This window comes from Aquila chrysaetos, chromosome 2 (assembly GCF_900496995.4).
Source record: "Aquila chrysaetos chrysaetos chromosome 2, bAquChr1.4, whole genome shotgun sequence".
Lineage (NCBI taxonomy): Eukaryota > Metazoa > Chordata > Aves > Accipitriformes > Accipitridae > Aquila > Aquila chrysaetos.
In genome coordinates, this window is record NC_044005.1 from 81,647,939 (window position 1) to 81,675,828 (window position 27,890).

The following is a 27,890-nucleotide window of genomic DNA, read 5'->3' on the forward strand; positions in this document are numbered from 1 at the left end:
GTCACACATAGTGAAGGTATACTTGCAAGAATGCGGGAAGAGAAAACCCTATGAAGAAATCCTAAGAGAGGACCTAGCAGAAAGGTAGCTACAGTAATGGAGTAAGGATCAGTACAACTCCAAGCTCCAATCATTCTTCTATTTTTATATTTTACTAGGTGGTAATATAAACTGGAATTTAACTAGATGAAGTCTTTTCCAAATCTTAATGCTGAATAATATTTTATGTCAGCTTGAAGAAATGGCAAAGAAAAAGACACTTTGTGCAAGACAAGCTACAGTGTTGTTTAATTATGATGGCACAGCACAGGGTTAGAGGTAAAACCAGAAATATATCCTGTTGGTGAAGGAACACATTAGGTTAGATATTCCTGAAGGGATTTTGATCTTTGAATTTCTCCTTTGGCTTTGTAACACCAGCCTTTAGATATTAGTACAGAATTTTATAGATTTATGGTGGTGAGGGAGAGACTTAGTGAATATCTCCTTTTACTGGCCATGTAATTGCCGGACTTGGAACTGGGGAGCTCAAGGGTCTTTGTTCTCAAAAGCTCCTGAGAAAGGTCTGTGCAAAATCCGTCTTAGCTGGTATATCCGTACAGTACTGTGTAGTGTGGAAGTTAGTTGGCACTAGCCAGTTGGTGCCAGTTTGGAAATGTCCGCGTGTTATAAGAATACTGTAAGTCTTTAAAGGACCTTTTATTTTTAAGGCTTGTGAAATTAGAGGAAACAATTTTGATTTGTACTGTTTTCTCTGTCAAACTTCAGTTACCTACTTTAGCTGTCTTTAAGGAGAAGGCGACTGTTGATAGAAAAATGTGATAAAATTATTCTGAGAAATTTTCCAGCCCCATGAGCAATTACAGGATGCAATCCTCCCTTCCTCCAACCTGAGAAGCATTGGGCACTATCCAAGACCTATCCCAGATACAAAATCTGTACCTTCTAAAGTTTCTTTTGAACAATTTAGGAATTGCAGGGAACCCACTGAAATTAACAGCTGAAGGTAACCTACGCTAGCGGGGAGAAGAGATGTTTCCTGGTGGGTGCCCCGAGGCCTGATTCTTTGCTACTTAAACCAAAGTTAATTCAGAGTATATAGAAATTTCCCCTTCTGGAAAACCAACCTGAATGGGAGGAGAGTACAAGTAGTGATAATTTTAACCTCTTTTTTTGCAAATAGATGAAAAAAACCCTGACATTGGAATCAGAAGTAGTTCTAAGCTACGATGATGGTGAAGTTGTATGTATGGAGGTTGCTGGCAGCTCGCCAGCAGAGAGCTCCCCTGAACTGGCAGTGATTTGCCGCAGTAGTTGTCATCAGAGAAGCTGTATCTCTTTATTAGCTGCTGAAGAGCCGCTAATGGGATAATCAGCAGTTTGCACTTTCTCATTACCAGTTATTCATCATAGTCAGTGCATACGAAGTATCTGTAGTTAAAGTATTAAGTGATCACTTTTGTGATGTTTGGTTTGTATTATATTTCTGAAGTGTCTAGGTTTTTAGATTAGTATTTGATAAACTGTGGTTGAAACCCAGCATATTTAAATTAAGTAATTGTGCAAACCCATGATATCAGTTCTACATTCTAAAAGAAAGGGATCATTTTGTGTAAATCTCTGCTTCTCCTCCAGAAAACACCTTTATGGACTGTTCTTCTGAGGCTCCCTTTCCAGTGACGCTACAAAGAATATATAGCTATCCAAATATTAGACTACATGATGCACACCCTTGATGAACTGGGTTTACTAATAATGATGTTAAATATGATTTTGTAGCCAGTATAAGCTGGAAAAAACATTTTTAGCACAGAGTTATGCTAATGTTAAGATTTAAACCATCTGAAGGCTTCTTAGCAAGGAAGATGAACTAAATTTTGCTACACCAACCTGCAGGGATTAAAGACTGGAAAAGGTGCTTCTGTAATCAAATGGAAAAGGAGGAGGGGAGGGCAGATGGGACAAGCAGCTGAAAGAAGAAGAGCCTGAGAGGCAGGTCTGCTCCAGCCCATCTGTCTGCCAGGAACCGAGGTCAGTGGTGCGGATGTTTCTCGCAGGTGCATCCCTTACTCCATACTCTTTGACCGTTTCTTTGGTGGCCAACACCAAAATCTACTGCCTACCTTAATTTTCTAGGCATATTAACTTTGCATCTTGATGCTGGAAGCTGTTACTTCTTTTAACAATGGCCATTCACTCTGGGCACAGGTAAGTGTAGTTATAACTAGACTTCTGTACAATCATAAACTTTTCAGTACTGTACAATGCACTTACCTTTAACAGAAATGCATCTCATGCAGAATTCAATAATAAATGTAAAATAAATATGGTCCTGTTCATTTTATCTTCCCTTCTCTATATTGGGTACTAACAGAATACTTCTCCCTCTTGGGATGCCTTCATCTCTGGAGCTTTTTTGGGGGAAAGACTGTAGAGAGGTTTGTTTTTATGAAGCCGTACTCCTTCCTCCATGTGAAAGCAGATTTTTTGCAAAAGCTTACTGACAGAAAATGTCTTTCTGAATCCAGTTTCTTTACAAAAACCTGCATATTCCTCATGCAGACACAGTAGATTTGGCCTGATTTATCTTATTTGCCAGAAGTGGGAAGATGATGAGCATTACCGAACAAACTGTGCTCTTTGCAGTAGCTGGTGTATTGTGGCAGATGTGAAATGGGCTTCCACCAGTTTCTGGATCAGATTCTCAGCTTCTCTGATCAGCACAGTTCTACTGACGCCAGCAGCCTCTCGCAGGCACGTGTTGGCAGAGAACCCTCTCCCTCTCCCAGTTCACTCTGTCCAGAAAACAAAACGAAACAAAACAACACTGTTTTAGGAGGATCTCATAGGCACTTGAGATGGAAATAGCTGATCCTCCCAGTGCTAATGAAAAGATTGTTCATTACTAGCGGTGTTTGCCAGGCTAGTGCTTCAAAAATGATACTCTTTAAGGCATGAGTTGTTCTTTCTTGTCTTTTATGTAGAACAGAATACAAAGTATGGTAGAGATATTTTCTACTAACAAAAATGTAATGAAGTTTGTTAAAAAAATGTAAAAATGAGTCAGAATAGTTTAGCCTGGGTAGCACCTGTGCTAGTCATCAGGTTTGATCTGCCACTTAAATAAGGGCCAACTTTGAAGTTGTATCAGGTTACTCAGGGCCTTGTACAGTCAAGTTCTGAATATCTCCAAGGCTGGAGATCCCACAGCCTCTCTGGGCAACCTGTGCCAGTGTTTGACCACCCTTGTTGTGAAGAATATTTTTCTTGCTCTGGAGAGTGAGATTTTTAACCTGAAGCACTTTTTTTTTTTTTTCCAAGCTATGAGCTGAAGTTGTTCAGGCTTGCATTCAAAATAGAAAAAAAACGGAGAGCCCGAAGACCTGTTTCTGTCTGGCCTCTGCTTCTCAGAGTATTTGGTCTGAGTAGTTCTGCTGAGAAGTGTTCTCCTCTTGGCACAGCTCATCACAATACAGACCAACAAGCAACTCTGCCATGGCAAGCTATAGATCTGTGACACTGGTACGTTGCCTAAAAAAGGGATCTATACAATTGTGCTAATTGTTGTGTGATGACAGTCTGAAGGCAATTTTTTTTGAAAATGTATTCTGCAAGCAAAATGCTGACTTCCATCCTATCAGTCTTGCAGGAGCCCAGCCTTATAGAGTGTGCTGGCTGCTGATTTTTTTAATGTCTGCTTGACAAAATGTCAAGTCTTGTAAGTAAGCCTATTTCTTGAATACTAGTAAACTTCCAGTTGTTGTCTGCTCTGCTCTGCGACAAGTGGGGCAGTTCAGAACGGGGGCAGTTACAGAAATTGTGCAGATGGAGTCACAAAGTTAGGAGCTGTGGCCTTTCAGTGCCTCCAAGACAAGGAAGGATTTTCAGAATCACAGCGTGTGTCTTGGGCACCTGCATTTACGAGTTTCACTGGAGATGCCTAAGATTTTTGTGAACTATAGCTCCTAACCCATAGTTATTATTGTGATGTGGCAACTTTAACAAACTAATTTTTTTATTATTTTTTGAAAGTATAAAAAAATGCTGAACCTGCATTTTCACAGGGTTAAATGCCAATCCTAACATCATGCTTACTTGTGTTTATTAAGTAATCAGTTGTCGGGAAGGGTTGCTGTAAGCACACTTGGTATGGTCATCCTGTAATGTCATGTCAGCTAAAGGAACCTGAATGAATGAAATACCAGCTAATCACAGTCCTTTGAATTCATATTAAACCTGATAAATAAAAAAGCATAAGAAAGACAAGCTTAACTATTTAATCTTTGAAATATTTTTAGAGATCTAATGCAAAAAAAGACCCCTCTCCCTAATTCTAATACAACCAGATCTACTAATATTAATTAACAACATCCAAGCACCTAGAATAACAGGCTAGTACCACATGTTGTTCTTGCAGTGTGCTGTGTCTTTCAAATCCCTGTCCATGTGCCTCAATAACATACTGTTGTTATAATGCCCAATATAGGTTTTACCTCTAAGGAGCCTAACAATAGCTTCTATTCCAGAACAGAAATGGCTTGTTACAGGACAAAAGCCTTTTGTGAGGAAGTTGAGCAAAACAGTTTTATACTCAGTTGTCTTTGTTTCCAGGCAGGCAGGCAGGCAGCTAATAATGTGCATTTGTCAGTTTACTACTTTAACGCTATTCCAGAAAGCAGTGCCCTTGGCCACGACATGTTGGGGCTGCTCTTTATGGTTCATCACGTACGTGGCCTTCTGGGAAAAGAACTTTACAGCAATTCTGTTTTAACTAACCTTTATTGTATCTATGCCTATAAATACGGGATGACTTTCTACTAGATTTTTACTAGGCCATTTCTAATGGTGCCCTGAACTAGAATGAAGTGGACATGAACAAAAAGGAAGATCTGACTCAGCAGGTAAGAGACTGATTGTGAATGACTTTTGAGCAGATACACTGATATAAAATAATTTTTGCATTCACTTCAAGATTTCAAGTGAGTGAAAACTTCATTGTGGATTGTGTGCAAGGCTCTTCATGCATTTATGTTGAGCATGGTCTAACTCTGAAGCAAATGCAGGTCAAAGAAAGGCTTCTTGTTTAAGCTAAAAAAACCCATTTGATTTAGGAAGCAAATCTAACGCCTTTTAACTTCCTATGTCTTTCACTTACAACTCTATCAAAAGTAGATAGAAATAGAGGTCTAAAATCTGATCCCATTAATATTTGTGGGAAAAAAGATTAGCTTCATTAATGTAAATGAAAGCACTACAATTTGTGGACCAGAGTCTGACCTGAATGAGAAAGTGACACTGTTGAGTCAAGCTACCAACCTAAATGGAGCTGCTGTTTCTATATAAGTGCATTTTAAAACAGTTTCTGGTCTTGACATTGTAATATATACTTCCAATAAAGTAAAAAAAAAACCCAAACAAACTACCTGTTATTTTGAGTAGTGTCCAGAAGATCTCATTGTGAAAACGTGAAATTAAAATGTTTCATTAAAAATATAGAGAAAGATGTAAAGTGATGTGGCTTGGAAATGATGGTGCAGGCTGACTTCCTGAGGCTACTACACATTTTTATCAAGGTGAACAAATGGATACTTTATATGCCAGAGATGCACCTACTCTGAGTCACTGACTGTCTCCTAGACCATCTTTGTGTATGAAATGAGTCATAGAAATTAGACATAAAAGTCTTGTAGATCATTAAGTCCATTCCCTCGTAAATGTCTTCCTGAGGATTAGTCAACTGTTAAATGGATCCTGCTTTTAGATCTCATTTACACTGCTGCAAATTGGAGATGACACCACCAGTCTACTCTTGTGGTCCCAAATCACTCTGAAGACAGGATCAGCTGCTTCATTTTGAGACTCTATCTTACTTCAGGGATTTTTTTTTTACATGGCGCAGGTGGCATAGTCCAAGGGAAAGTATTTGCAAATAACCTTGCCACAAGGACAACTCTGCTGCTTTGAGGCAGCAAGAGAATCAATGACCTTGAGGAGCTCACGTAATAATTGCATATGTAGTATGAAGGCTTTGGATGAGAGTAGCAGATAAAGGCAAATGTCAGATGTGAAAATAAGTGACACAATATTGTGAGCTAAACTCATTCCATTCGTTTTCACATGAAGTACGTTAATAATCTTGAGTATATTTAAAAGTTTCAAAGAAGAAAGGAGACTTTGCTTCTGCTCCTAACATTACCACACATCTTCCTGTGACCTATGGCAAGTTTGTGCTTCAGCTTCCCTAACTGCAAAATAATGACATGTACCTAATACTTATGCCACTTTCAGGTCCTTCACTAGAAGGTTTTTGTAGCAGTAAATCACTCTCAAAGAGCCACTTCATCAAACAAGGTCACTGAGGGAGAAATTCGTCACAGCAATATCTTGACAATGTGCTGTGGTTTTCATGTGTCTAGCTTACAAGCCACCAGTGTCTGTTTATCGTAGCACACATGGTTTTAGCACAGGGTGCAAGAGCCAAAACCCCTCTCTGTGCCTGGAGCTACTCCCTGGAAATGTGTCCGTTGTCCTCCGTACGACTCCACGGCCAGATTCCCTCCTGGTACAAATCTGTGCAGCTCCGGTGACTCCAGTGAAGCTGCATTAATTCCCAGCTGTAGACAATTTGTTCCTGCGTCCTCTCCTCCTCCGCTGCCTGGCTACTGGGGGAGCAGCTGGGCAATGCTTTCCATCTGTCGCGGAAGGGACAGGGAAGGCACTTGGACACGGGCGTACTTGCTTTATGGGTACTGTCGTGTAAGGTCTCAAGCAGCACCTCCTGTTGAATTCTAGTTTTTGAAAGTCGTTACTACATAAAAAGATTAATTAAACTTGACCGTACCAACCTGGGGGAGCTGTGAAGGGTAACCTGGTAACAGCCAGAGTGGGCCAGAAAAAGTTCCTCAGCTTTGACGGTTTCATAGCAATTGAAATACTTTGAAAAACTGCGTTACTTTCTAAATAAAGCTGGAAAAAAGTTCAGACAATGTGAATAATGTCACATGTCAACTTCACTTGAACAACATTTTTAGATTTTTTTAGATTGGAAATGTTTTGTCTCAGTTTTTCAACATTGCTTTATGTGATAGAAAAAAAAAAAGTCAAACCTAAGTGAAGCAGTTTAACTTTTCATAAATAAAAAATTCAGCAAACCAAATCTTACATATTTTTGACTTTTCTCTTTTAGCTTCCCATGTTTTTCTAATTCTTAGTTATACCAGATTTTAACATTTTGATGTTCTTCGCAAAATTAATCTTTCATTCTTGAAAAATCTTTAGCAACAACTCAGGAAGATCATCACAATTTGACCTCTTAACAATCAGTTAAAATAATGGCTAAAATTGGTTAATGATCTGAAACAAAAGAGAAAAGGAGAACATGACTGAGAACCCCGTGCATTTTGCTGAGTGTTTGCATCACTTTTTTGGGTAGCCAACAGCAGGAACATTGGGTTATCTTGTTGAATAGATATACAAAAGCTGCGGCTAGAGTTGCACCTTGCCTCTTTCACCTTTTCTGTGATAGAAATCCTTCTGCAGCTATTCATCTACAGTTACTCAGAGCATCTTTTAAACTAACTCCCTTTCTCCCCGTGTCTTTTCGTCATTATGTTTTTGAGAGGTTTATAAACCCCAATACCATTTGCAGTCTTGCCTGAGGTCATGACGCAAAGAGAGAGTAGGAGAAAAATAGGAGGTCCCCTTCGCAGCCTCTGAATTTGCCTCATAAAACATTACAGATATATTTTCAGTCACCTATAAAATCCTTTTAAGGCAAAAGTTCAAGAATTGCCTTGGATTTTCACCTGTGTTTCACACACCAGAAGTCGCAGCACTTATTCCTCCCAAAGGCAACACTTTACATTTCCAAATGCTCTCAGCTTGTGGGTTGGCAGGTTTATAGATGAACTGCCTTTTGGCAGTGCTGTATTTCATGATATAGTTAATGTTCCACTTCAGAGCTTGTACAAAGCCTAAAAGTGAACACAAACTGATTAAGAAAACCTGCTTTAGATGTATGTTTTCTGTGTTACCACAAGATATAAAATGTCTATCAGCTGTAGAAGCCTGATGGCATGCCAGAAGTGGCATGTAACCAGGTTAAGTAGAGCAAGCAATTTCATCTGCACAGTGCTGAAATATTTGCTTGCTGATACTGTCCTCTATTCTCTCCTCTTCCTACCTGCACGCTGCCCGAAAACGCTGCTGTAATGCATGAGCGTAGCCCTTACGCTCTGTTGATAGTCACAGACGTCCAGACTCTTGCGTACCCGAAGTGACGCAGTAGGTCCCCAGTGAAGACAAGCAAGGCTGTTGTTTGTATGAGTTGAGATTGTCCATAATGGAAATGAAGTCTGATCCACCACTACTCTTCCCGCCTGTTGTAGGACTTGCGCTGGTCCACCTCTACTGAAACCTTACCCCGGTGCAGAGGGGATCGGTGTACCAGCACGAGTCGCAGCACTGGGGCAAGAAGTCCTGATGGAGATCAGAACCTGGGGGAGTACCAATACCTGTCAATGGCAATTAACATCAGATACGTCTTTAGAAAGAAAAAAAATCTAAATTGTAGATTCGTTGCGTAGTGTGGCCCACACTGTTTATATTTTGGACCTACTCCTTCTGGCAGGAATATTTGAATCACCACCAGAGTGTTCACTTGCTAAGAAAGAGAAGCAAATTTCGAAACTTTCAAGACCTCTGACTTAGGGTGCCAGTGAATATTTGAAAACACACAAACAAAAATTGAATGATGCTGAAACAAATGCTGGCTAAAAGAACTTTCAAGTACCTTTGGTATGTCCTGCTACTGTTGCTACATAGCCACAAAATTGTAGGAACATTCAGCAATGAAATAAAAAATAATCAGAACTCTTGCCATATTAATGCCATGACTGTTTTGCTTTCCTTGCAGCACAGCAGAACACATGGTTCCATGAAATTGTCATGATCTGTATCTGGGTCACTTGCACTGTAACTCTTTCAAGTGGCTATTTTACTTAATCATCCCTGTCTTCTGTAGAAAAAACTTGCTAGAAATAAAAAGTTAAACAGATAATTTGTAAGTCCTATTTCCTGGGTGCTCTCCCCTCTGTGCCCAGGTACTAGGCCTTTTCTGATGGTAGACGCCACAGAAACTACTAGACAAGTAAGGCTGTGTCATAAGTCATGCATATGACTGGCTTTAATATGAAGGGAGGCTGTATTTGTACCTTGAAACAAATCTAGACCTGTTTAATTCACTGCCGAAAATGCTGTGAATGATTTCTAAATAAAAGTCCATAAATGTCTGAGTTTATTTAGAAATGAAGAGGCATTCTGCACAAAGTCAGTGTGCCTTGTGCTGAAGACCTTCAGTAATGCATGGGTTGTTCTCTGTAGAAATGTAAGAGTTTTGTTTATTTGAAGGTAAAAATGATCACTGGTGTTAAGAGCAATGGGTGCAGCATCTCTTTCAGGTCTATGATCAAAAGGAAATACCATAGTCTCAGTTTCTTCATGGAAAATAAACCCTTTGCACACTACTATAAACACATTAGTTACTAGAGTTCTATTACAAATGAATGCTTCCATTAACAAATTTACAAGTGATTGGTCCTTATCCTGCTCATGTTTACTCAGAAGAAATTTGTTTTGGTAAGAATTATAATGTGGGGATGGTACCTTGTGTTCATGAAACCATTTAGAATGGCTAATGATGTGAACAGGCAGTTTTCTGATGTTTTGTTTTTGATACATGAACTACTTTTTGTCTGACTTCAGCATACAGGTGTTATAAAAAAGGATGTGCTCACCTTTCCTTGAGTCATTTTACTGAACATTTTTCAGAGACCTACAATAGGGACAACAGGCAAAAACTTAGTCTAACATTAAAATTTTCGATGGTTATCTTTGAGCACAGAGAGTGGGAATACATTATAAAGCAGAAATGCAGATGGTGTTATGATTGTGTTACTGGCTGCGGGTTAGTCAAAGGAAATAAAAGAACTCTGAAAACTTCATAAAGTGGAAATCAGGATATTTTAATGATGGCAACCTCTGCAACAAAAGATATTTGAGTAAATATTTTTCATAAATACAATCTTTTTCTGACTATAGCTTTCATAGCTGGAACTCATCTCTTTTATCTCAAAAATAATTTTATACATCTAGAAATTTAATTTGATGCCTCTCTTATTTCAGAATTATTTGGGGGTTTCCGTTTGGCAGACACTGGTTCCTCCACCCCTACTGTTTGTCTCCCAGTTTCGTTCACCTTCTTGTATTACTAATGAAGGTGTTGTTAAGAGTCTCCATTATAAGCTGCTTTTGTCTGCTTCGTTATTCAGGAAAGTTCCTTCATTACATTTATATTCCATAATGATGCAGAGCTGTAGGAATTAGGCCTATTCTACATGGATGAATGTGTAGAGGTATCAGCAATACACCCAGAATTATTTTATGGGGTATTATAGGGTGTATTATGGGAATAAACCATAGCCTTTAGATGAAGAAATGGGTTCATTAAACACTGACTGCTAAAACTGGGGTAGGCAAGGATTTCTGTTGTGAACGAGCCAGTAACTGTTTGATTGCAAGTGGGCGTCACAAGCATGTCGCTATGAAGATATGTGCCTGGGCGTTACAGGCACCGAGTGGCTTATCGCCCCGGTAGACCTGGCAGCCAGATGCCTTCCGCGCGCACAGCAGCGCCCGGCGAGTGCCCCAAGTAGCTGCAAATACCCCATGTCGCAGCAGTTTAGAGCAAGGGCGAGAGAGGAAGGAAATATTTCTGTGAGCTCTGTGTTAGGAGAGAAGTCATTAGCCTTTTTTGACGAGATAATGATGGAAAATAGCATAATGAGAAAAGAGGGAAAATAGGGAGGAATAATACAGGAAAAGGGAGACGTTAATGACCTTAATGGAAGCCACGTAACTGTTTCCTTCCACATGCACATCAGATGCTGCTGCCTTTTCTTCTATGTGCTTTTGTCTGCCAACAGGAGTCTCTTTTTCCTTATCCAGACTGGCATTCACTTTGCTTTTGTGCAGATCCCTACTTCTTCTGGAAAGTCAGAAATTGGAGAGAGTGCAGATTATTCCTCTGTGGAAAAGGTAAAGAACGGTCTCATTCAGAGGATAACTCTTAATTTCCCAGTGTTTTTACAGGTGTTACTTCCAGCCCAAGCCAAGCAAACCAAGGGCTGTTGGTTAAGCTACTGGGTCTTAAATACCTTCTTGAGTAGGTATTCAGAAGCAATAAACCAGTTTGTGATCGGCTATGGAGTGATTTATATTTTGGTTAAACTGTATCACGGAGTCTTTTTTAAGACATTGTGAGATGGAGAATTCAATCCCTACCTTCGTAGTTTGTAAAATAATTAATCACCCGCGATATTAAAATCTCTGCTGTTTTTTAATTTGAATGTATTTGGTTTTGATTTCCTGTCCTTTTCCCTGTCACCATCAGATTAATCACACCTGTGGTAGGATCAGGATACTTAGGAGGGACGATGATCCAGACACTTCTTGATATTCTTTGGGGTAATGCAAGCAGATTAATTTTTGCAGCTCCTTTTTGCACCTTCTCCACATGTTTGCATCCATTTTAAAATCTGCTCCCAGCACTACAATATAAATCATAACGATGCCATATATAAAGGTAAACATCGTCTTCTGGTTCTTTCCTGTTTACACATCCAAATATGGGTTTGTCCTTTTGACCACTGCCCTGGAAATTCAGTTATTTGGCCAAATTAGATCCTGAAATTCATTTAAAAGCTGTTTATTTTCAGGTTTCACTCCCCATACTTATAAGGATTGCCAGTGTTCAGTGTTTCAGGGCAATACATTTCCTTTATAAATACAAATGCTTTTAATATGAGCAAGAATATACTTAAATGTAATCATTAAAATACATATTATTCACATTTAAAGGGCACATGTTTGACAAACTACGTCACACGCTGTATGATGTCTTATATTTTAATTTACTAAATCTGGCTAAAAACTCTATTATGAAGGCAATTTCACCATTTTTGTTCTAATACATACGAAAAAGAGTTCTGTGAGAATTTTTATAATCAAAATAGCAGAATTTGAGGGTCAGTAAGTGTCCACAGAGACCTCCATCAGCAAGAAGCAATGGAAGTGCTACAAGGTAAATGCAGCTGGTGGTAGTACTCCATTGCCATGTCCTGTTTCATTCATGCATGTTATTTGGTTGTATATTTTATTGCTGGTTACAGAACACACCTGAAAGTGACAATGATGAAGTTGATGGCAACAATATATGTGGTTTCAGAAAGAAAAAGGGAGGCAAAAGTCCTACAAAGTACGTTCCTCCTTTAGAAAATGAGAAGATGGAGCTGTCCCGCACCTCAAAGCCCCGAGATCCCTGTGCGCCTCGAGGAACCGCTGTTTGCTCGGAACCACCATCAGACCCGTCTCTTCAACACCCGGCTAGCTTTCCTCCAGTACAAAAGGACCGAGGGGGTCGTGACAGTTCCCGTACCGGCAGCGACGTGAAAGAAGACGTGTCTGGAGAAACACGACAAATCCAGGAAAATGCTGACACCGGGAAAAGAGTAATAGGAAAAATGCAGAAGGAAATAGATGCACCGGCTAAACCGGAGCAGCCCACGGGCATGCAGCCCGCCAGGGCCGCAGGGAGAGCCGGGTGCGCAGAGGCGGCGAGCCGGGCGGAGGGCGGTGAGAAGGCAGAGAGTAAGCAAGAAGAACGGGGTGGGATGGCAAAAAAAGATGTCAAGTTTCACGTGACGAAGACGGGCTCGCTGGGCGGTACTGTAACGACACAAGGAAGCGGTACTGCAGAGTCCTGCGCCGGGGCACCTGAGATTTCTAAGCGAAGACTGCAAGAGCTGAAAAACCTGCTGAGTGAAGGTCCTCCGCCCGCTCATGGGCCCAGTTACAGTGGGAAGGCAGGCGGCAGTTTTCCTCAGAAAAATTCGAAGCCCTGGGAGAAAGCAGCTGACAAGCAGGGCCGACCCTTTGAGACTTTTGGTCCCCATTTTGGAGAGGAGAATCGCAAGTACCACGGCTTCCACAGGGAGGGAGCGGGGCAGCAGAGCAAACCTCTCCTGGTCCTCAGCTCTGCCGGCTCCGACCAGCAGCAGCCGGGGGGCAGTGACGTGGATCAGCTTATCCTGGGACTACCGGCACCTTCCACGCACGCGGAAAGCACGGCTCCCGAGGTTCAGTTTGACGCCTCTGCAGGCCACGCCGGTAAGGATATTTAAACATCACCTGCTCTCCTGTTAAAGAAAGGGCTCCTGTTGTTTTGTGGGGTTTTGTTGAGCTGCAAATTTTAGTCAGAGCTAGCGCATGAGAGAATTGACACCTGTGGTTTCTGTGTGATCAGAAGTTGTGCTCTACACCTATGTGGCTTTTTTTTTTTTTTTAACTAAGGCATTTATAAAGCCCAGCTGCCTGCCAAAAACTGCCACGCGCAAGTGGTCATGTCTTCTTCACTAAAACTGAAATATTTCCTCATTTAAACTGAGCGCAGGCAACATTTCCCGAAGGTCTGCTAGACACTGCAAAGCTCTGATGGCATCTGGGCTTCTTAAAATTTCCTTTTTGTTAACATTTCCAGCAGCGGAAATTGCTCCCATGTAGGGATGATGTTTTCAATTATCTGTCCTGTGAGAGGACTGGAATGCAAAAACATCTCATATAAACGATAGGGGAAGAAAAGCAAATGAGGCAGAGAACTTCCACTTATCTTCATGCTGTTCAATAAGTCCATTTCGGAAGTGTTTATAGAGCCAATTAATTGCTACTAATAGGCTGTGATTTCTTTGAAACTGTAAAAGTTGTACTTCTGGGCTAGCTGGATCAGCAAACGGAAAGCTACTATTAGCTATGATAATGTAATGGGCTTGAGCAGTTTGTTGGCTCGTGTCTATTCCAGGAAGCACACAAACAACAATTTGCCAGTTGAATAGATATCATATTAATAAATTTCCAGGAGCATCAGGCTCAGATCATATTATCAACTTTTCAGGATAGATATCTTGCCCTCTGAATTATCTCACTGGCACCAGAAATCCGAATCTCTTCTCTTCATTGATGAAAGACTTTGTCCACCATTAACTATGTAATAAAATATAATAGTAGCAATTACATTTTTACAACAATATGAAGTTACCCTGCTTTTTTTAAAGTCTCTGTTCAGATGGGTAGAAGAATTGCTATACGTACTCTGAAAACAGACAATTTGAATATATCAAATGTTGTTAGCTACAGCAGGATTTCTCAATAGACATACTGTGTTACCCAGTTTGAACAAGTCTGGACAAGATAGCCATGAACATTATCAGTGCTAACTCAGGGCACTGCATGAGAAATATAAACCTTTGAAAAGATATTTCACATGCAAACCACTCTTTATTCCTGTAAAGAGGTTAGAGGATTATTTCTCAGGCTGCACTTGATGCTGTTCCCTTTCCAGATTACATTGTTTTTCACATTGCTGAAAGGCTAGTGAAATGCATTGTCAAATTTAGGTTAGTACTGTTTCCTCATTGTCTGCAAAACCAGTAAATAACTTTTAAAATATGGGAATAATTATTTGTCATAACACCATTTACAGGGAACTGACGAGATTAATTGCAGATTCCACCAGGAGATTTCAACCCGATTGTAGCCACTTGAAGTGAAGTGGCTAATCCAAGTTCATTACCTAGTCAGTAGAGAACGACAGGCATTTTGTCTTCAAAGAGGTGGTCGGGGTTGATGAGCAATTGACCGCTGGAGGTGGGCATCTCTTTCCACTCAATGGGGAAGAAGTCCCACGGTGATTAGTTTAGATTATTTGCCTAACTCTGAAACACCTAAAGCTGCCTGGGCTTAATCCTACTCTGCATCACTGGCGATGGCAGTGACTGTCAGAGAACTACAGATGAGAACCGACTAGGAAGGGAGGTGGGGGAAATGGTTTTGTCTCATCAGAAACGTATCCAAACCCAGAAGTTTTGGAATCTCACGGGGTTTGGATTCCATTTGGCTTTGACCAAACAAATTGTAGGGCTCAGTATGAGTTTCCACTAGTAAATGGAATGCACAGAAATAGTTTCTACTTAATTAGAAATGTATGTGTTTGAAATTTAATTTTTGTTGAATACATTCAGTAGCTTAAGAGAAGAAAGTTTTACATAAATTCTGCACTCTTTAATGAGCCTTTGCATAAACAGTATTTCATTGCTGCCAGTGATAATTTATTAAGATCGATAAAAGAAAATCCTAAATATTTTATTTTTATGACTAAAATATTATCGTAAATATTTTAGTTACTAAAGTGCCTGAAGTCTTGGATCTAAACATGTCTTGACACGGAGTAGATCTGAAATACCACCTCCTGTATTTTGCAAGTTTTCAAATATTCGAACTTGCTCAAATCAGAAATATCAGTCCAAAGTGTTTGGAAAAATTACTAGAGGTTGTATTTCAGATCTACTCAGTGTTGAGATACAGCCAAAGCAGGAATATACCTTACTGTTCTAAAAGTACACAGTTAAGGGACAATCTCTAGAGGTCAGCAGTAGAAAGGCTAAGAAATGTAGCTGAGCTTTAGTGAGTCAGCGTAATGCAGAGGACTGAAATACAATCATGCTAGTTATGTGGTTAACACCTCTCTAAAATAATAAATCCAATATTTGTTCCAAAATTCTGATTGGAAATTGTGGGAATATTACTGCATATGAATTTTGTCCATTGCTTGTCAGCTCTTTTGTAAAAGAAGTGCTTGGACATGGGAAAAAAAATAATAGAAAGAGAGATGCAAGATATTTGGTTCAGTATGAAAAATATTACTTGGACAGTGTCCGTGAAACTGGAGCTGAAGCTAAAGCCCTTTTAATCTACTTCGTCACCATGGAAAGAGAGAAACTAACACATGTAGCTAATCAGGCAAATATACTGACTGCACTAACATGAATTTAGGAATTTTATTTGCATAAGTATCTATACATGATAATGGTGTGCACTTCTGCAAAATGGTACGTAGTCATTAATAATCAGGTGCTTCTGAAGCTGTTCAGCGCCTGCATTCTTGGGAAACAGTAAAAATTCAGATGAAATTTCACGCATTTAGCGTTATATAACACTTCATAGCATGTGCACGCATGCACACGTGAGCGCACGCATGTACTAGAGGTATGGTGTACATAGCATTCAACGCGAGGCTATACTGACCTCTCTGGCGTCAGATCCTAGCACACGCTGCTCTGCATGCTACTAAATTAGACTACTTATACTACGGTAGCCAGAAAGGAGGCCAAAGAAAATAACTTTATTCGAGCAACGTGACGCTCCCAAGGGTCACGATACACCACGCTGTTGGGGTTCTCCTTGTCACAGGGGGCAGGGGCTGCAGGCGGCTTCAGCAGGGACCCGCTCTGCCTACGTCTCTCTTCTCGACCTGACCAGACAGCAGCACCTCCAGGTAGCTGTAGGTGGGCAACAGGCTGGCAGTCACCTCCGGCTTCAAATTCCCTTTGTCCGTCTTGGTCTGTAGCTGGGATAAAAAAGTTTGTTCAAAACTGCTTGTGTGCAGGTTGCAGAGCTGGGCCCCCGGAACCCTGAGCTGCTCCAGGAGCAGGTCCTCTCCACAGGGCTCACCTTCCTGAGCATCCATCACCTGAGGGCATGGAAATATGACCAGCACAGGGTCAGGAACTGTTGGAGGGAGAAGGACATTTCTGAAGAAAGAAAAAATGTCTTAGCTATATTTATATATATATCTGCAGGCATCAGTAGCTACCGAGGGACTGTTGAAATTTCAAGTGTGCAGAAGAAGAAGGTTTGAACGCCCCAAGAATCACACTAAATGTTGTGCAGGTGCTGACCCCAAACACTAAGTTCCTTTGCTAAGTTGTTTTCAAGAAAAGCCTATCAAGTAGATACTAACAGGCTATGTTTCATACTTAAGAGTGGATTTCATCAGCCCTACAAGCGGTTCCCTTTTCTATTGCAATGAATAACCTCATGTTGTCACTCTTAACTTGTTTAAAGCTCTTAGTTTTAGTAACAAGACAGTCACAAATTATGATACCTGGTATTTAGGGGCAGAATTCCAAAAAGAAGTCTGCAACAAAACAGATAGCTCGTTTTTTTGCTCCGCTGAAATTAAACCCACACTTTTAACATTTAAAATTTGAACTCCCCGTGCGGTTTCACTGTCCTCCGCGCTCGCCTGGAAGAGGCACGTCTGTCCCCACGGACTCTGCTCGGTGAGACCAGTCAGTGGGGAGCAAAGGGAAACGGAGGCTCTTTGGGAGCTGTAAGCGGACAGCCGGGAGGTAGAAGCGGACGCAGGAGAGGTACCCAGTCCCCGCTCCAGGCACCTCGTATGCACTGCCTCTGCAGTCATTCCTGCAGAACAACCACGTCTGACTTTGGGGATCACTTAGGACGGTGTTTTCCGCTCGCTGCTCCTCTCCGGCGTGCCCAGACCCCTCTCACAGGGCCGGAGGAGGGTGGGCAGCAGCTGGGCGGCCGCAGCGGGGATGTGCCGGGAGGGAGCACATCTGGCACAGCTGGAGAGGCAGTGGGAGGAAGAGGCTGGGGGAGGACCGACGGAAACACGTCTCCCTCTCCAGTGCACGGTTCGTATCTGGAGTCTCCCTGCTGGTGTCTGCTGTTATCGCCTTACGCTACATTGGTGGTCGTGTTTCTCAGTGAAGAGTTTCCAATATTACTACATTTGTCAGGTCAGCCCGTTCCCGTCATTGTCAAGTCCCCTGGCAGCATGTAGCACGTTCTTTTCTTTTCATCGGTTTGACACAGTCACCTCTTATACAGCTGAGAAATTGTTTGCTTTAGATGCGGTGTGATTTAATAAGGGACCATGGGAAAGGATTTCTTTGAACAAGCAGATAATGACAGATAGGTCTGGCACGTGTGCGCTTTCTTCTAACGTGGCACTATTCTGTTGCTGAGAAGATAAAGCTGATGTTAACTGTTTGCCCTAGCCCTGCGTCAGCTGCCCTCAGCAAACTGAACGATTTCAATATTAATAACCTAAGAATGGCACCACTCTTCCGCTAGAAATAATAATAATATAATTTGAATAATCTGTAGATTTTGGGGGTAATATTTTTAGTTTTGTTTTATTAATCTTTTTTAAATGTATAAACATAATTTGTTTATATTTGTAGATATTTTGTACTAATTACGAAAGAAACATGAGTAATACTAATTGTTTCTCAGTGGTTACTTAAATGGGAAATACAGATGGAACCATAGAAAAGCAAACATTAAGAGCTTTTCTGTGTACTACTGATTTGATATAGATATCTCAGGATCTGTATGTACCATTCTGCTTGAAGAAACATGGCCAGTCTGGATTTATATTTGATTTTTAAAATGAAAATCTGAACCAAAATCTGAGCATCTTGTGAAATTTACATACATGTTTCCATAAGTAGGTTTTTCTGAAATGAAAATAAAGATGCCGTTATTTGTAGGGGCCCAGAGAGCTAGGGAAACAGTTATACTCATGAACACAATCCTTCCTCCTAAGAGTGTAAGACTCTTAGACTGTGAATCTAAATCAGCTAGACCTGTCTAATACTTACTTATTAGCTTCCTTATCTCCAGTAACTAATGCTCTGGATAATGACTGTATGATCTGGGAAAAGACAGAGTACTCAGTTCCCTACTATAAAACTTTCCAAAAAACTTTCCCTTTCTAAACTTTACTCATCGTTGGCTTCATGGACGTAGTTTGCCAGTGATTTACTTAGTGGCTACCAAGAAAACGTATTTTGGGACCTGTCCTGGAGAAAATTAAGTACTGTCAGTAGTTATACACTAAATATTATTTAAGAAACAAATCCCCTTTCATATTTCCAAAATCAGAGGTATTAAGTCACTATGATATTTTTTTATCTATCATACAATTTACAGAAACTTATTATTTCAATGGGAAAGATAATTTGCAAATGATATAAAAGACAAACTGCCTCTAAAAAGTATGTGAAAGCTGCGGGAGTGTTTCTATTGATTCTAACAGGTTTTTGGATAAGGCTATTGTAAATGAAGAAGTATCTGTCTTTCAACTAGTGGGCTGTCTAGACTGGTATATAGCCTAATACCTGACCAATATATAAATTCTGGTCTCATCATTTAAAAAGAGCTATCATGAATCATAACAAGTCCAACTGGAGAATACAAATTCTTGCTTCTTCAGTTAATAATTTTTGGTTGCTTAATGTTCTTTAAAAACGTTACTTTATAGGAACTTTCTGTTAATTTATGTTATTTCTTATATTCTAATTACGTATTTATGCATTTATTCAAGTAAAGTTAGCTTGAAGACAACAGATAGATATAAAATTTGGAAAATCACCTACCATTGGTAGATGTTTAAATTAAGTATATTTGTAGCTTTACTGTTAAAATGAATTCGTACATCATTAATATGAATGCATATCTCATTTGTGTTTTTCTTAGATATTGATTTTATATCATTTATATCTCTTAGGAATACTGATTTAAAGAATTACTTGGGTCAGAGTTAAAGTTGTTGTTTTTCATGAATTATATGTTTTTACCTAAAAATGTTTATTCAGTAAATGCAAATTTAACAGGCAACATTTCAGGACATTGTAAGAAATACTTGCAAAATTTACATCAAAAGTTGACAATATTCTGATGTCAAGGGTTGCCAGTCAAACTTTACTTTGCATAAGATGAAGACATAAAAATCTCCATGTGACAGGTGGTAGATGGGAAATGTCTACCATCTTTGCACAGGATATTAAAGACGTGCAGAATAAGGGACTGAGCTCTGCTTTTACAAAGGCAAAAACCTCAGGCTTCTTGCCCTGGAGTTGAAGAAAGAAAACACTACTTGCTGCAATCTGTAGGAAGATTTTCAGAATATTTTTTAATTCTATTGATCTAATAAATAGCCACAGTTAATCAACTTCTAATTGATGGTCAGGTTCGGAGGTCACATCTGCTAAATGTCGGTAAACATTCATGTTGTAAAACAACGTTACGGGATGACTGAAGTGGAATTCAAATAACTATTACTTGGATGACATACGCAAGACAAGGCCAGTTTACATATCCTCCCTGGTTGCTATAGTGTTTTGGCAGCATCTGTAGCAGGACTTCCTTCTTTAACGTACATCTGTTAAAGGACATGGTGCCCTAGTGTTTATAGAAGACAGTGGAAAAAAGCTGTTTCCATAAGCAGCTTACAGCTGAAGCAGACCAAAGGGAAAGATGTCACGAGGAGAAGTGGATGTGACAAAACTCTTTTTTTCCTGCTTCTACCTTTTCAATTTTTACCCTGTGTTCCTATAGACTCTTCTATTTGCTTAAAATTTTGTCCTGTGCTTTCACCTGTCATTCCTCCGGGAGCACTGTTAGTACTTAACCTCTTCTTACTTTACTGACCTAGAGTATCCTTGTCACCTCCCTGGCCATCCGAAGCTGGAGGAAGCTCCAGTAATTTTCAAAGGCTCTGAGAAGTCTGTGACTGTGGGTGAGCCTGCTGCCTTCTCAGGGAATAATCAGACAGCCTTGTGCTGGGCTACCTGCCGAGCCTCCTTACAGCCTCGCAGCTCGCAGTCCTGCTTGCCCCAAAGGAGAGGTCAAGAAGAGGTGTTTGTGCCTGCCGGCTGCTGCTAAAGGAGATCTGCTCTGGCTTGGGTAGTTTGGTACTGGAAAGATTGGGAGTGCTCCCACCAACCTCCGTAGTGCCTCAGCACGAAGCTTTTGACTTCTGCTTGAAGGTTGGTGTTGGTGATCTTCCACTGCGGAACTGACAGCTCTGCAAAAATTCATCTGATCATATTCTCAGGAAGAATGGAGGACTTTCCTCTGAGAAATGTAGAAAAACCCATTTTTTCACATTTTTTTCATATCTTAATATCAGATTTTACCCTTGGTCTAGTTAGTTTATTGTACTAAATGGAAATTAATACCTTAGGTAGTTTAACTTGAACAATAACAATACTCAAAAGAAAAGAGGGCGGAGAGCTTAAGAGGTTTGTGTAAGGAAGTTACTATGCCCAGGTCTCTGCTCCATTACAGAAGTTACACTCAGATATTACTGCTTTCGTGTCAAGAAGTTTATGCAGTCCTACAGCTGCTGTAATACAGTTAAGAAGACAATGCCATAACAGCAAATGCACAAATGCATAAGCTTCTCTTAAAAGTCCGCTGCCTGTGGTGGAGGAGGCTGCAGTCCTCCTCGGGAGGTCTTGAGAAAGGTTTAGCAGAAGACAAGTGCCCTTTTTATCATGTCTCTGTATCCATGCACTTTTCAAAGGCACTGAAGAAACGCAGCAACTGAATTCTATCAGCTTTCGGTGGGAAATAGGTATCCAGCTGCTATTTGTACTGCTAAGAACACCCAACAAACCAGCTGAGGTATCCCTCAGAAATTCCTGGCTTTACCCCATGATTCCCCTGTGTTCTGTTATGAACTTCAAAAAAAGTTTAAGTTATCGACCATTCCAAAACATACGGGATTTTACACAGGTCCTCAGGGAAAAGAAAGTGTGTTTATTTAAAAAAATGTTGTGTGATCCATATCTTTTCTTTATTTTTGTTTTTGCGCTCAATGTCACAGTTTCCCACTGTTGCACTTTTTAGGAGAACAGCCTGTATTCCAGCACTCATTATTTTGTTTGACGTGAACATTCCTCTTCACTTATAGCGTCCAGCAGAGAGCCTGATGTAAACGGCCTCGGAAGTTCGACTCTCCTTCACCTGTTCTCTCATATTGAATTTATTAAGCAGCAGATGGCCAGGGACAACGTACAGTTTGTCAGATTTGAATCAATAGACCTCCATGGTGTGTCAAGATCAAAGAATGTTCCTTCTCGGTTTTTTCACGTAAGTTTTTTGGTTTCTAGCTGTACCTTCATGTGTTTTCATGGCCCTGTCCTTAATTTATTTATTTGTTTATTTATTTCTTTTTCATGGTGCAGGCAGAAACTCAAACTTAGAACAAATTACCTGTTCCCTCCACTTGTTAATGTTCCCAAAGGATCTGGACTTTTTTCATCCCTGCAATCATCTATTCCTCTGTTCCCCCAAACAGCAATCTAATTAAATAAGGCTAGTAATTTCAGTACTCTGAAGTTCTAATAATCTCTTCCCTCAGAATTATCTTTTCAGGTTCAACGCATTATAAAGATTTTGTTTTATTGAACATCTGTAAATTGCAAAAAGAAATGAGTAAACACTGAAAGAAAGAAAGAAAATGGCTGAATGAAAATCACTATCTATGAGAAACTTTATAGTCATCAATCGCATAAGAAAATACCATTAGGTTGCATAATGACTTAATAGCAATATTTGCCGTGTTAATGATTGAGGAAATAAGAACCAAATTAGGAAGCAATCCTCACCATGTGTAACCATGACCAATCAACCCTCTCAATATATTGCTTCTGTGATGCTTCATGTGCATAACTACATTATACTTCACTCACATATCCCTATGAATATTTTAAGCTTTACTGATCAAAAAAAAAAAAAAGATAAGAACATGAAAAGATGTAGAGCACTTTTGTTTCAAGTTCCTTCTGAAGCCATGTTTTCATTATTTCCCTGTTAGACATTGCTAAACTGCAACTGTGTCATCTCGATACAAATTGCTCTCTCTGATGTCATTTGGATTTTATCAAAATAAACTTTCTCTCAGTCATTTTAATTCTTGTGAGGGGTGGTAGGTTAATTGCAACTTCTCTTTCAGTTGCTATGTCAAATTGCAAATGTTTAGGTCAGCTTGTTCAAAGGCAGCTTTTGTGTTTACCTTACTCACCATCTGAACAAACTGGAACTTTGCATGACAGTCTACATTTTTGGACACTAAAAAAATGTGTATGTGTGCACACACAGACACAGGCGCACATATGTACACATACAGAGCAACTGAGAGTAATTTCCTTTTTTTTTTTGTCTTTTCAATTTTTCAGTAGTGGGGTTGGAGGAGGGAGAGGGTAGTACTATAGGGTAGTCACCTTCAACACCTTTTCAGTGTCAAAAGGACAGTTAGACACCTTGGAGCAGTACTCACCATACGTGCAGTTTGGGTTACGGCTGTCACACGGAGAATTGCTACCACTGGACTGCCACCCGCTTAAGAGAAGGCAGGCTTTCTTTATTTAAAGAGAAGCCACTGTATGCAGTTTGAAGTATTTCAACAATTTTCCATCTTGATAGGCAAAACTTTGTTTTTTCAGCTCTGAGCTTGCCCCTTTCTAGGTTTGTTCTGTCTTCACTGCTCACTCAGACGGTAATCCTTTCCCTTAGAAGAATAAAGGTAAGAAGTAAACATGACCCCAATTTCACTGATAGAACTTGGCATAATTGCAGTTTTCATCAGCTAAAGGTTTGAATGTAAGGTAAGTTGTAAAGGTGCTTGTTTGAAGGCAAATGATCCTTCCTTGTGGTCCTATCTACATTTCATTTGCGTAAGCTGAAGCTCTCTGTTCAAATGGAAAAGAAAGTGTAACTATGAGTTTATCTTGTTTACTACCTAGAAGGGGAGTGCTGAAACATTAGAAAAATTTCTCACTTGTAAGTGCTTCCCTGCATTTCACCCCCCAAATTATTAAGTCCAGAAAGTGAGAATTTTCAGTTAAACTTTGCACCTGAAAAACAGTGAGGTACGGCATTTGAAGAGAAGTCACAGCCTGAGTTTGTATTGCCGTGAGTCTTGTGTGGTCGCTTGGATCTATGTAAAAGAAATGCTCAGAGGACAGAGTAACAATAGATAGAAGTTTGACTTGCAAAGTTTCCACCTAACTGGTGATGCCCATAATTGTATAAAGACCATGCAAGGTAAGTGTTGAACATTTTTTCAGCTCTTTATGGAAATTTAAAAAATGGTCATTGGGATACGTGATGCCAGGGTTTACATACCAATCTTGTAGAAGGTTGTTCTGCTCCATAATGCCAGTAATTGGCTGTTGCCCTCCACTTTAGTGAAAACTGCCTTTTAGTGTTCTTTTAGGAAAAATACTATTGTTCTTACTGAGAATCCGAGTTTTCTATATTTTACATACCAAAAAATGCTGTTGAGTTCTTTTCTCATTTGGAAATCTGTCATTCTGCTCTGTGTTTAGGAGAAGGCAATTCATGGCGTTGCCATGCCCAGAAGTTATCTTGAGCTGACGCTGAATCCTAAAGACAATGAATTAGATTACATCAATGCAACCAATTTTAATTGTGACATAATCCTGAACCCTGATTTATCAACGTTTCGAATACTACCCTGGACTGAGCAGACTGCAAGAGTGATATGTGATTCCTTCACCGTGCTGGGCAACCCGCTAATGACCTCACCGAGGCACATTGCCAAGAAACAGCTGAGCCAGCTTCAGGACAATGGCTTTTCTCTGCACTCTGCCTTCACTTATGAATTTTGTATTTATGGCATTACTGAGGTTGTAAATTCGAAGACAATATCCTTTCCTGCAGCCACAATACTAAATAACCACGACCAGACTTTCATTCAGGAGCTCATTGAAGGAATGTATTATGCTGGTGCCAACATTGAAAGCTTTTCTTCTTCCAGTGGGCCTGGGCAAATGGAGATCACTTTTCATCCAGTGTTTGGCATAGATGCTGCTGACAGTGCCTTCACGTTTAGAACAGGCATTAAAGAGGTGGCTAAGAAGTACAACTACGTGGCTAGCTTTTTCTCAGAATCGGGATTCTACAATTCAGGGGCTCTGTCACATAGCCTGTGGGATTTGAATGGCCAGAAGAATTTGTTTTCTGCTGGTTATGGAGTTGAGGAGCTCTCAGATATTGGAAAAAATTGGTTATCAGGTCTCTTGGCACACACAGCAGCTATCAGCTGCTTGATGGCTCCTACCACCAGCTGCCGTAAGCCTTATTCTAAATACAGTAAAGAATCAAAAGAGACTGTAAATGCAAAATGGGCATATAATGATAACAGCTGTGCCTTTAATGTCAAATGTCATGGTGGCAAAGGCACTCACATAGAGAATAAATTAAGTTCTGCTACAGCAAACCCCTACCTTGTGCTTGCTGCTACTATTGCTGCGGGTCTGGATGGAGTAAAGAGAGGACTTCGGTATGATGATATGCTCCAAGAAGAAAATTACACTGCTGACCTGAAACATTCATCAGTCCCGCTGAAACTAGAAGATGCTCTTCTTGCACTCGAGAAGGATTCATGCATTAAGGAAGCATTAGGCGAAACTTTTATCCGATACTTTGTTGCTATGAAACATTATGAGTTAGAAACTGAAGAAATGGATAGCGAAAGGAATAAATGCCTGGGCTATTTTATTTAGAAGGAGCACTCTTCTGTAGTGATGCTGTGTAAATGCATACGGTGAATGGCTAAGAATCTTGAAATTAGTAAATATATTTAAAAATGTTTTTAATGCTTTGGGATTTTTTCCCCCCTCCTTTGTATAGTACACGGTGATTGCATTTTATTGTCTGTGTACATTCAGGAGAGTGCAAAGATGATATTCATACAATAACATTAACTGGCTTTTAAAAAACAGTATTTTTTTCAATTTAAGTGAACAGATCTGCTGATGCAAAGAAGAAAAGAGGTGAAATGGAGAAGAGAACTGTACAACTGTAATAGGACTGCATAATGTGCAGAAAAGTAGGAATAATGGGGATGGTGCAGGAGGGCGGGTAGGAGAACTGTGGAAGGAGGGAAATTTCTTGTTTGGCACAGTTATGGGATTTCTCCCAGCCTATTCAGTAGCTGAAGGGTTGCTAAACCAGAAGAATGAGTTTGATTTAAAACTTAGGCTAGAATGGTGAACATTGTGGAGAGAGGGGCAAAGGACTGAGGCTGTAGAACCTGAGAGTCAGGGGTCAGTATCTTAATGGGCTTAAATAAAAAGACAGGAGGGATTATAAAATAATCTATACATCAGGAATTCTGCTGCTGAATGAAGTTTGCAAGAATTATAGTGGAGAAAAACACGAAAAGAAATCAAATGGTGGCCTGAAGAGGGAATGATCCATAGAGAGCCAGGAGTGTCAGGCTACTGTGCAATAAAAAAGGAGCTGGTATTATGTCTCTTTTGATAGTTAGTGGGTTAATTCAGAGTTGAATGGCAAATGAGGAAAAAAAAGGGCAAAGAAGCCAGAGAATTAAGAGCTTAAACTGGACTTTATTGGGAAACGTGATGTTATCAAGGATGAGGAAGACGACTGTGAAGAGAGGAACAGAAAGAGTGGGTTAAAAGCAGAAGGAACGAGTGAAGATGTGAATTCAGAGACTGGCCAATAGTGGTTAAAACAGAGGAAGAGAAGACCCATCCTAAAATTAGAAATGGCAGCTGGTGTAAAGAAAAATAAAGTTTTTGGAATGGCAGGAGGTGGGTTTTAGATTTGCTCTCTGTTTTTGTTGCTGTTGCCGCTGTCATCCTTTATTATTAACGACAACCCTCGTTTCGTACTCCACCTCCACATTAACAGTGATTTCTGATGTTCTTTATCTTGTCACAATATTTTCATCTATGTGTAGGAATTTGTGAGTGAAGGTGTTTGGTCATCAATGAAGTGAAAACAAGATTCAGCCAATGCCTCTGCCAACTTGCAGAACTAGAAGGTGTGAACAGAAATGTGCCTACTGATGGATCTTCCACTCTTCCCCTACAAAGTATTGTACTTGAAATGTAGCACCTGGTACGCTAAAACTTTTTGTGGGATTCCAAAGAAGAACTCACTTTATACTCGGGTAGCAAGAGGAAATAAATAATCTAAGGAAACTTGCTAAATGCATTCCCTTGTCTCAGTCTGTGGTTGGTGGGTGGATTTGCTTCTCTCCCTTACTTTACTCACCTGGCACATTTTTTTGGGTACCCCAGATCATGGGACTATTTTTCTTTGCTCCAGGCTGATTTACATTGGGCAGGTCTAGACTTGCATTTAAGCAGAGCTTCCCATTCTGAAAAAACGCTTCTCTTTTGCTGCCCTAGCACTTCTTCTGGGGCTCTGGGAATCTGTCTGTCTTCTGACCTGTCTTCTCTTTCTGGTTATTTCCCACTCTCATCCTCACAAGCTCTTGGCAGAAGACACCCATAAAAGTCCTTGCTCAGACAACTTACTTACCATAGTCATTATTTAGTCCCAGCAGTCACACAGGTTAATAGCTGTTCCTTGGTTCTTCATCTGGCAAGGACGTACTAAAGCACAGCATTGCATGTATGATGTGTGTTAATGTGACAGGATTTTTGTATGGTAGTAAATACACTGGCTAAGCCAAGCTGTACCAGAAATGGCTATGGAACATGTATTAAGCTTCTGCAGGCAGAATGATCTTAATTTTAGAGTTTATCTAGAAGTTGATCTTGAAATAGAAACACATTCCCACACCAGAGTTTCCAAAATCCAATTTCAGATCCGTATCTCCTTTTCACAAATTATTCTTTGAAAATAAAGCATATTAAACAAAACATAAGTGAACTCAGCATTCTCGGTGAAATACATTATAAAAGTGAGTTACATTGCTCTTTCAATTCTTTTGGGGCTTGGAAAGCTACTCTGGCATAACACTGACCACATTTCCAAATGGAAATCTCAGAAGATATGTAGGTTCACTTTCTGGATTGTACTTCTGGACCTGCTTATAAGGATGGCAAAATGAATGAAAGAATGAGACAAAACCGTGTATTTTTCTCTTCATTTTATATATATATTTGCAGGATGTCATGGTGCTTGCTATGCCAATTTTCAAACAATTTTTTGTGTGGCTTTATAAGACACTTTGTGGTTTGTCTTGGATTCATAATTATCTGTCACTGTATACAGTCACTTTTAAAGAGATAATACATAATGAATTTCCATAACTGGATTTGATGAACATGAAGCTCATTATATATATACTATATGTATTATCCATATTGTTTTCCTATCAC

At 40.0% G+C, this 27,890-nt stretch overlaps 1 protein-coding gene across 11 annotated transcripts; it reads left to right on the top strand.

The window, feature by feature from the left end:
- Positions 1-1,501: 1,501 nt before the first annotated feature.
- On the top strand, positions 1,502-27,860 carry LGSN (lengsin, lens protein with glutamine synthetase domain). 11 transcript variants are annotated; one of them, XM_030007069.1, is made up of 6 exons: positions 1,502-2,057; positions 4,806-4,901; positions 11,032-11,094; positions 12,228-13,224; positions 21,677-21,855; positions 24,096-27,860. In XM_030007069.1, the coding sequence occupies exons 2-6, from the start codon at positions 4,872-4,874 to the stop codon at positions 25,293-25,295; spliced, it is 2,469 nt and encodes an 822-aa protein (XP_029862929.1). In that variant the 5' UTR covers positions 1,502-2,057; positions 4,806-4,871; the 3' UTR covers positions 25,296-27,860. The 11 variants fall into 11 exon arrangements, 10 of the variants coding, with proteins under 10 accessions (XP_029862929.1, XP_029862942.1, XP_029862935.1 ...); XM_030007082.1 differs by having other exon boundaries at positions 4,822-4,901; XM_030007075.1 differs by having other exon boundaries at positions 1,502-2,031.
- Positions 27,861-27,890: the final 30 nt, after the last annotated feature.

Bases quoted from the DNA above. Each gene is read 5' to 3' on its own strand.
- LGSN (XM_030007056.1), top strand. From the start codon at position 10,930: ATGCACATCAGATGCTGCTGCCTTTTCTTCTATGTGCTTTTGTCTGCC. The intron at 11,095-12,227 runs GTAAAGAACGGT...TGCTGGTTACAG, and splicing joins ATTATTCCTCTGTGGAAAAG to AACACACCTGAAAGTGACAA. The intron at 13,225-21,676 runs GTAAGGATATTT...CTTCACTTATAG, and splicing joins CGCCTCTGCAGGCCACGCCG to CGTCCAGCAGAGAGCCTGAT.